This window comes from Felis catus, chromosome B3, assembly GCF_018350175.1.
Source record: "Felis catus isolate Fca126 chromosome B3, F.catus_Fca126_mat1.0, whole genome shotgun sequence".
Taxonomy (NCBI): domain Eukaryota; kingdom Metazoa; phylum Chordata; class Mammalia; order Carnivora; family Felidae; genus Felis; species Felis catus.
In genome coordinates this window covers 70,596,397-70,607,344 of record NC_058373.1, presented here as the reverse complement: position 1 = coordinate 70,607,344, position 10,948 = coordinate 70,596,397, and the positions used below count along the sequence as shown (strand labels likewise).

At 35.3% G+C, this 10,948-nt stretch overlaps 1 protein-coding gene across 1 annotated transcript; it reads left to right on the top strand.

The window, feature by feature from the left end:
* Window positions 1-549: 549 nt before the first annotated feature.
* LOC101097811 (olfactory receptor 4K15) lies at window positions 550-1,524 on the top strand. The gene has a single exon (XM_003987367.3). The coding sequence runs from the start codon at window positions 550-552 to the stop codon at window positions 1,522-1,524; it is 975 nt and encodes a 324-aa protein (XP_003987416.1).
* Window positions 1,525-10,948: the final 9,424 nt, after the last annotated feature.

Here is a 10,948-nt window from a genome sequence, read left to right as displayed (position 1 = left end):
CTATTCCCTTCCAGGATAATGACCACAGGAGCTTTTTTAATACCATAGATAAGTTTAGCCTATTTTTTAACTTTATTTAAATAGGTTCATACAGTACACGGGCTTTGTGTCTAACTTTTGGGGTCAACATTGTGAAATTATCTTCCTCTGTGTCAGTCATTTAAAAAATGGTTATATCATTCATTGTAGGAAAAAAAAGATTCAGATTTTGTTTCTGTAGTTTCCTAGATTGGATTTCTATAATATCAAGAAAAACATTTCAGATTTCCAATTTCATTTGTAAAGTAAACTACATTCCTCAAATTCATGTAACTGAATATACCAATGTCAAACATCCTCTCAATGACTCTCTCCTCCATCCCTCTTTAGTATTGCTGTTATGCTATCTATATAATTTTTAATTATGAAATGATATATGAAAATTCAGATATATAAACATAAGTCGAAATTTGAATCCCTAAGGAAGGGAGCAGAACGGGGAAATGCAACCCACTGATTGATCTCTGTCTCTCTTCTATTCAGGTAGCAACATAAGTTCCTGCTAAGTCAATGAATGAGACAAATCATTCCCGGGTGACAGAGTTTGTGTTGCTGGGACTCTCTAATTCCCAGGAGCTCCAACCTTTCTTGTTTGTCATATTTTCACTACTTTACCTAGCAATACTGCTGGGAAACTTTCTTATCATCCTCACTGTAACCTCAGATTCTCACCTTCACACCCCCATGTACTTCCTGCTTGCAAACCTCTCTTTTGTAGATATATGTGTTGCCTCTTTTGCTACACCCAAAATGATTGCAGACTTTCTGGTTGAGCAGAAGACTATTTCTTTTGATGCCTGTTTGGCCCAGATTTTCTTTGTTCACCTTTTCACTGGCAGTGAAATGGTGCTCCTTGTATCCATGGCTTATGACCGTTATGTTGCTATATGCAAACCTCTCCACTACATGACAATCATGAGTCGCCGTGTGTGTATTATTCTTGTTCTCATCTCCTGGCTTGTGGGTTTTATCCATACTACTAGCCAGTTGGCATTTACAATTAACTTGCCTTTTTGTGGCCCTAATCAGGTAGATAGTTTTTTCTGTGACCTCCCTTTAGTGACCAAGCTGGCATGCATTGACACTTATGTTGTCAGCCTACTTATAGTTGCAGACAGTGGCTTTCTTTCTATGAGTTCCTTTCTCCTCTTGGTTGTCTCCTACACTGTGATACTTATCACAGTCAGGAAACGCTCCTCTGCTAGCATGGCAAAGGCCCGTTCCACGTTGACTGCCCATATCACTGTGGTCACCCTATTCTTTGGACCATGCATCTTCATCTATGTGTGGCCCTTCAGCAGTTATTCTGTTGACAAAGTCCTTGCTGTGTTCTACACAATCTTTACTCCTATTTTAAACCCAATTATCTACACTCTAAGGAACAAAGAAGTGAAGGCAGCCATGTTAAAACTGAAGAGTCGGTATCTGAAGTCTGGCCAGGTTTCTGCAGCCATAAGAAATGTTCTTTTTCTGGAAACAAAGTAAACTTCACAACTGTATCTACTGTAGCCTCCTCTCTTGACAATTACAAACGGAATCCCTATGATGTTCAAGCAGATCATTTTGACCAGGGGAAGGGTTAACTTGAATGAAAGAATAATGATAAGAACAAAAAGCCAGATAATGGACCTTACTGATATTTAAATTCTCTTCCTTTATTGTGTGATTTTTTGTTTCTATTTCCTAGTTTTTGATTAAAACTTTTTAATTTAATATATAACCTTCGAATACATTGAGAAATGGCATTTACTCATATAGGATAAATAAGCTGTACTCCCTCTCAAAACAGTACTGCTCAGATGCCAATTTTGGAGTTATACTAGATATATACCTCTGTACAACAGAGATAATAGATTTATTTATTTATTTATTTATTTATTTATTTATTTATTTATTTATTTATTTATTTATTTATGAATAAACCTAGATAAGAATGCATTTCACACAGTACTATGTAAGTAACAGCACAGGAAGACAATTCTATGATTGGTGTTAATGGAACAGTAACATGTAAAATAGCAAGGCTATCCAGCAAAGGCATTTATAGTCAACACTTTCACAAATCTTTCTTCAATGGTGCTGTTTAATATATATTAGTCACAGAAAGCAACTCACTGAATAAATTTATTCATGAGAGTGTTTTGTATTGTGTTAATTTCTGTTTAATAGTGATAAAATATCAGAGATGTGTTAAAATTCTCTACCACTTGTCATCATGATGATGGGAGCCTGAAACTTCATGATTCTTTTCTTCTCAGATAAAGTAGTTTTATATATTAAGAGCTGGTAGGAATAATCATTTTTCTATGTGTACTTAATTAAAATTTTATTTTTATATTGTGTAATTCAGGTCTAGAAAATGACAGAACCCTATTTCAAGAACTTCAGGGTAGCCATGAACTTATTCTTCCATGACCACTTATGAAAATAAGATTTTCTATGATTGCTCATTATAGGTTATTTTAGGCTTTTACTCTTATTGCATTGAGGTTTTTCCTATTTTTTTCTACTGTGTTCTCACAATCTGTTATAATGTTACCTGTTTTCTAGATTCCAATCCTTAGAATCTCCTAAAGGGATTTTATAATTGCTATTACTGAGAGAAAATAAGTTCTAACTTTTGAGTCAGAGGATGTTAATTTATTGTGGACATAAAGGCTTAAAAGCAATTCTAAAAGGGATATTTACAGAGATACAGGGCTATATCTAGAAATAAGAAAAATGCCAAATAATCTAACTTTACACCTAAGAGAAGAGAAAAACAACAAACAAAAACCAAAGTTAGGGATGCCTGGGTGGCTCAGTCAGTTAAGCGTCTGACTTCAGCTCAGGTCATGATTTCACAATTTGCAGATTCAAGCCCCGCATTGGGCTCTGTGCTGGCAGCTAAGAGCCTGGAGCTTGCTTCAAATTCTGTGTCTCCCTCTCTCTCTGCCCCTCCCCCACTCACACTCTGTCTCAAAAATAAACAAACATTAAAAAAATTAAAAAAAAAAGACCAAAGTTAGCAGAATAAAGGAAATAAGAAAGATTAGAATGGAAATAAATGAAAGAGACTAAAAAAAATTAGAAAATTTCAATGAAACTAAGAGTTAGTTCTTTGAAAAGATAAACAAAATTGCTAACTGTATAGCCAGAATCATCAGGAAAAAACACAGGACACATATAAATAAAATCAGAAATAAAGAGTAGTATCAACTGATACTATACAAATCAAAGGATTATATGAGAATACTATCAAAAATCATATGCCAATGAATTGGACAAACTAGAATGAAAGGATACATTCCTAAAAACATAATCCAACATCTTAAAAATATCTTCCAAAACAGAGTCAGGAAGAAATTGAAAACCTGAACATACCAATTACTACTACAAAATGAAATCCACAATCAAAAGATTACCAACAAATAAAAGCCCAGGACTGGATGGATTCACAGGTAAATTCTATCAAATATTCAAAGAATAGTTAATACATAATACGTCATATCAACAAGAAAAAGAATTAAAACCATATGATCATTTCAAGAGATGCAGAAAAAGCACTGGATAAGTACAACATCCATTCATGATAGAAAAAAACCCTCAACAAAGTAGGTTTAGTGGGAACATACTTCAACATAATAAAGACCATATATGAAAAACCCACAGACCATATATGAAAAACATCATACTCAATGGTGAAAAACTGAGAGCCCTTCCTCTAAGATCAGGAACAAGACAAGAATGCTTGCTTTCACCACTTTTATTCAACACATTACTGAAAGTCCTGGCCACAGCAATCAGACAAGAAAAAGAAAGAAAAGGCACCCAAAGAGGCAAGGAAGAAGGTAAACTGTCACTACTTGACATGACATGACACTATCTATAACAAACCTAAAGACTCCACCAGAATTCTACTAGAACTGATAAATGAACTCAGTAAGGTTGCAGGATACAAAACCAATATGCAGAAATCCATTGCATTTCTATACACTAATAATGAAGTAGCAGAAAAAGGTACCCTCATGTACTGTTGCTGGGAATGCAAATTGGTGCAGGCACTGTAAACAATAATATGCAGGTTTCTCAAAAAATTAAAAATAGAATTACCATATGATCCAGTAATTCTACTACTGGGTATTTATCCAAAGAAAATAAAAACACTAATTCAAAAGGACATATGCACCCCCACCTTTATTGCAGCATTATTTACAATAGACAAATTATAGAACCAACCCAAGTGTCCATCTATCGATAAATGAATAAAGAAGAAGTGGTATGTATATATACACAATGGAATATTATTCAGCTATAAAAAATGAAATCTTGTCATTTGCAGCAACATAGATGGATCTACAGTGTATATATTAAGTGAAATAAGTCAGCCAAAAAAGACAAATACCATATGATTTCACTCATATGTGGAATTTAGGAAACAAATGATCAAAGAAAAAAAAAGAGACAAAAAAAAACCCCCAGACTCTTAAATATAGGAAACGAACCAATGATTACCAGAGGATAGGTGGGGGGAGGGGGTGGTAATTGGTGAAACAGGTGAAGAAGATTAAGAGTACACTAATCACAGAAATGTATAGAATGTGGAACCACTATATTGTAGACCTGAAACGAATATAACACTGTTAATTATACCGGAATTAAAAAATAATAATAAAAAAATAAGAGTTAATACCTATTCTCCTCAAACTATTCCAAAAAAAACATAAGGAGGAGAGCTTTCAATTACAACACATCCTACAAGGACAAACTAGACATAGACACCACAAAAAAAAAGAAAACTACAAGCCAAAACCCTCATTAATACAGATGCAAAAATCCTCAACAAAATATTAGCAAACCAAATCCAACAATACATTAAAAAAATAATTCACCATTATCAGGCAGGATTTATTCTGGGGATGCAAGAAGAATTTGGATTGTATTATAAATAAATGTAATATACTGTATCATAAAAGGAAGGATATGAATCATATGATCATCTCAATAGAGGCAGAAAAAACATATGACTAAGTAGAACATCCATTCATGATAAAAACACTCAATAAAGTGGATTTAGAGGGAATATACCTCAACATAATAAAGGCCATAATGAAAAACCCATAGCTATTATCATACTCAATACTGAACTGAGAGTTTTCCTCTCAGATCAGGAACAAGACAAGGACATTTTCTTTCACCACTTTTATTCATCATAGTACTGGAAGCCCTATTTCACAGCAAACAGACAAGAAAAAAAAAGAGGCAATCATATTGGTAAGAAAGCTAAACTGTCACTATCTGCAAATGAAAGGATGTTATACATAGAAAATACTAAAGACTACACCAAAAAACTATTATAAGTATTTCATTCAATAAAGTTTCAGGATACAAAATTATACACAAAATTGGTTGCATTTCTATACAGTAGTAACAAAGTAGCAGAAAATTAAGAAAACAATTCCATTTACAACTGCATTAAAAAGAATAAATACCTAGAAATAAACTTAACCAAGGAAGTAAAATACCTGTACTCCAAAAACTATAAAACACTGATGAAATAAATTGAAGATGACACAAACAAATGGAAAGACATTCTATGTTCATGGATTTGGAGAATACTGTTAAAATGTCCATACTACCCAAAGCAATCTACAGATTCAATGCAATCCCTATCAGCATTTTTCATAGAAATAGAAAAATACTAAAGTTTGCATGGAACTAAAAAGGACCTTGAATAAGCAAAGCAATTTCAAGAAAGAAGATAAAAGCTGGAGGATCACAACTCCAGATTTCAAGATATACTACAAAGCTGTATTAATCAAACCAGTATGGTATTGGCACATGCACGCACGCGTGCGCGCGCGCGCACACACACACACAAACACACACGACACGTAGATCAAGGAAACAGGGTAGAGAGCTCAGAAATAAATCCATGCTTGTATAGTAAATTAATCTATGACCAAGGAGGCAAGAATATACTGGGGAGAAACAGTCTCTTCAATAAATGGTTCTGGGAAAACTGGACAGCTGCTTGCAAAAGAATGAAATTAGATGCCTTTCTTATACACAAAAATAAACTTCAAATGGATTTAAGACCTACATATGAGACCTAAAACCATAAAAATCCTAGAAGAAAACACTGGCACTAATCTCTCTCCCATTTGCCATAGCAGTATTTTTCTAGATAGATACCCTCAGGCAAAGGAAACAAAAGAAAAAATACACCTAAATAAAAAAGCTTTTCTCAGCAAAGGAAACAATCAACAATGCAAAAATGCAACCTACTAAATGGGAGAAGACATTTGCAAATGATAGAGCTGATAAGGAGTTAATATCCAAAGTATATGAAAATTTATACAACTGACCACCCAAAAAACCCCCAAATAATCCCACTAGAAATGGAGGGCCAGAATACATATTTTTCCAAAGAATATGTACAGATGGTCAACAGAAACATGAAAAGATTCCCACATCACCAATCATCAGGGAAATGCAAATCAAAGCCACAACGAGATATCACCTCAGATCACATTACTGCCAGAACTGCTAGAATCAGAAAGAAAATAACAAGTGTTGGTGAGGTTGTAGAGAAAAAGGAACACTTGGGAACTGCTGGTAGGGATGTACGTTGGTGTAGTCAATGTGGAAAAAGTATGGAGTATCCTCAGAAATTAACAAAATAAATACCATAGGATCATAGGATCCAGTAATTCCATCACTGGATATTCACACCCCCTTACTGCCACACCAAAAAACCCTGAAAACACTAATTGAAAAAGATACGTGCAACCCTATGTTTATTGCAGCATTATTTACAAGAGCCAAGATATGGAAGCAACCTAAGTGTTCATGGGTAGATGGATAAAAAAGGGTGATATACACATGTACAAACACATACATACAGTGGTAATATATATATAAAACAGTATAATGGAATATTAAACAGTCATAAAAAATAATGGGATCTTACCATTTGTGGCAACTGAATGGACTAGAGGGTGTTATGCTGAATGACATAAGTTAGATGGACAAAGTCAAGTACCTTACTGTACAGCTGAAACTAATGTAATACTGTGTACCAATTATATTTCAGGAAAAAATAAAGATTCTATAAAGTAATGTGGAATAAGAAATTAGCATAATGTCACAGCCTAAAAATGTTAGACATACCCTTTTCAGGATGCTATGTGTGCACAATCTTATTTTCCTTTGTCTTCTTTTTTCAAAAACAGTTTTATTGAGGTATGGCTGTCATACAAAAGTTGATGGGGGGAGCACCCTGGTGGCTCAGTTGGTTGAGTGTCTGACTCTTGATTATGGCTCAAGCCATGATTTGAGGGGCATGCGCTGAAGTCCTGCATTGGACTCCATGCTGAGTGTGGGCCCTGCTTAAGATTCTCTCTCCCACTCTGCCCCTCTCCCCCGCTCACGAACTCTCTCTAAAATTAAAGAAAAAAAAAAGTCTAAGTCTATGCAGTCATTATCTCTTTATCCCAAGGAATGGTGTCTGAGTGAATAGCTGCTTTAATTCCTTCGCTTCAAACAGTAATAAGCATGTGATATTCTGCAAGATGGCCACCATCAAATGCTCCTATTACAACATTTAATTATACCAATATATCACAATTTTAAAAAAGCTTTCTAATACTAATGCTAAAAAATAAAGGATGACAAATTGTATCAAATCATTAGAACATGTTTTTGAAACAGTTATATCTGAAAGTGTGAAAATTATTCATCATATAGCAATGGAAGCAAAAAAAATGAAAACTTTTAAAACATCACCAATAGTTTAAACACAATAAGCCTTTTTATTTATTTTTTTTTTAATTTTTTTTTCAACATTTATTTGTGGGACAGAGAGAGACAGAGCATGAATGGAGGAGGGGCAGAGAGAGAGAGAGGGAGACACAGAATCGGAAACAGGCTCCAGGCTCCGAGCCATCAGCCCAGAGCCCGACGCGGGGCTCGAACTCATGGGCCGCGAGATCGTGACCTGGCTAAAGTCGGATGCTTAACCGACTGCACCACCCAGGCGCCCCACAATAAGCCTTTTTAAAACCCATCTCTTATTTTCTTTATATTTAAAGAACAAAATTATTAGTATATCTCACTATAATTATTATAATAATTCTATCAATTCCATCTTTCCTATCATGCTGTATTCCACAATTGGCCTATTTTTCCATTTCTTTTTTTCAGCAATTTATTTCTCATCCTTTACTCTTATCCTGAATCAATGCTTCATATGTCTCTGAGAAGTATTGACAATAAATCATGAAAATAATTTAGTTTTAAAAGATATCAAGATTTTACAAACTGAAAGATATAATCAAATAGGTTTCACTTGAAAATGTGTGATATGACATTATCTATTCAAGAATACCAAGATTGCAAAACAAGGAATAAATGATTATGCAGTGACTTCTATGGCCGTGTAAACTGTGAAACACACCTGAACATGCCAAGAAATGTCTGGGGAGCTTTTACTTCAAAGTAGTCATTTAGGACTCACATGTGATTTCAGTCTTAACACTTTCCTATTAAAATGTCCAAATAAATTCAAAAGTCATAAAAATAATCTGCATTGAAAAATAATACTATAAATATCCAGAGGAGTAATTTTTGTGACCATAGATTAGACAAAGGTTTCTTATGTTTGAAACCAAAAGCACAAGTGACAGATGAAAAAAGTAGTTAAACGGGACTTACTTAAAAGTCAAAACGTCAAAAGACACATTCAAAAAAGTAAAAAAAGACAGCCTACAGATTGGGAGAAATTAATTTTAAATTATATATCTGAATAGGGACTTATATCCAAAATATATTAATACCTTCTACAAATCAAGAATAAAAAGAAAACCCAATTTAAAAATGTTCAGAGGATTTGAATATATATTTCTCTAAAGACAAACAGATGGCCAAAATAAGCACATAAAAAATGACCAATATCATTAGGGAAAACACTAATTAAAACAAAAAGGTACATACCACTTCACACCTACCAGGATCACTAAAGTCAAAAAAGTAAAAATAACAAATACTGGTGAGAATACATAGAAGGCTAAAATCTACATTACATACATTGCTAGTATCATATAAAACTGTTGTAGCTGTGGGAGGCCAGACCCCGGTGCCAGGCTGAGACCTGGTGGAGCAACAGCTCCCTGTTGACTCAGCCAATCCGGTGGTTCCCCCTCCCATTCTCCCACTTGCAAAGGCATACGAAAGCCTTGTCAAGGCTGAGAAAGCTAATTCGTGAAGCCTGTGGTCTGTGGGTGTTGGCAGTAATGTTACCCCCCTTTTTCTACCCCGGGTCAAATAGAAACAAACATGGGAACTGTGTTTTGCTAGCCATCTATCAACAAGGTCTTGTTGTGACCCGTTTAGAAAGTTCACAAGGTACACAGAACTAAATGTTTTGGCTGGCAGTGATCATGTGAAACCTGTTTATTCTTAGAATGACCTGATCCATAAGAGTCTTGATATAAAAGATTGTGTATAGCAACAATAAAGCCGTCACTTGGGCCATCAGCCCAGGAGACCCTCCTGTTGCCAAACTGGCTTCTCTTCTTTTTTTCTTACATTCCCCTACCCTCAGGACCCTGATCTCGGTGTTTGTTGCACCGGTCGCAACATGAAGCCTCTTTGGAAAATAGTCTGACAGTTCCTCAAAATGTTAAATTTAGAGTTAACTTATGACCCAGCAATTCAACCTATGGGGATATACCCTAGGGAAGTGAAAACAGGTTCACATAAGGATCATGACTGTTGGGGCACATGGGTGGCTCACTCAGTTAAGCCTCTGACTTCGGCTCAGGTCATGATCTCATGATTTGTGGGTTTGAGCCCCACATGTCAACGCTCTGTGCTGACAGCTCAGAGCCTGGAGCCTGCTTCTGATTCTGTGTCTCCCTCTCTCTCTGCCCTTCCCCCACTCGCGCTCTGTCTCTCTCTCAAAAAAGATGACTGTTACAGCATTACTAACAATACCACAAACCAGAAACAATTTAAATGTCCAACTGTTGAATGGACAAAGCAAATATTTTACATCCAAATGATGGAATGCTATTCAGCCCTAAAAAAGAATTAAGTACTGATATTCTCTATAACATAAATGAACCTTGTAAACATCATCCTAAGTGAAAGGAGCCAGACATATTGTATGATTTTTTTAAATTAAATTAATTTATTTTTTGAGAGACAAAGAAAGAAGTGGGGGCTTACCTGAAGCAGGGCTCATGCTCACCCAAAGCAGGACTCATGCTCACTAGATGCAGTGCTGGAACTCACGTGATGTGGGGCTCGAGCTCACCTGATGTGGGACTTGAACTCACCAACCGTGAGATCATGACGTGAGCCAAAGTCAGATGCTTAACCCACTGAGCCACCCATTTATACGATGTCTGGAATAGGTAAATACATAGAAATGGTGTTGCCAGAACTTGAGAGAAGGAAAAGTAGGATACTGGGAGAGTTACTCAGTATAGGCTTTGTGGGATAATGAAAATTCTAGTTGAGAATATGAGATACAGTATTCTTGAGACAGTGAGTAGAGGCAAATCTAAGCACTCCAGCAACTGCATCAGTACCTGACAGTTCCTAGCCATTACACCCTAACCTAGAGAGGGCAAAAATGGCAAATCAAGAAAAGGCAATGCATGGTTCATCCCAAATAGAGATCTTTTCAAAAACAATTCTTAGAATATATAATGGAAAAAATTAATGGCAGCCATATGGATCTAAATATTAAGAGAGTATTTTCACTAAAATTTGGTGAGGAAGTAGGAGGAAATACAAATATGATAAATAATGAATCACCTTTCCTAAGAATGTATCTTGCCCTGTTTTTAATATTGACACAAGAATTAACACCTAAATGTTGTCTTCTAACTTAGCATACATAACTTTAGACTGAGAAAATTTT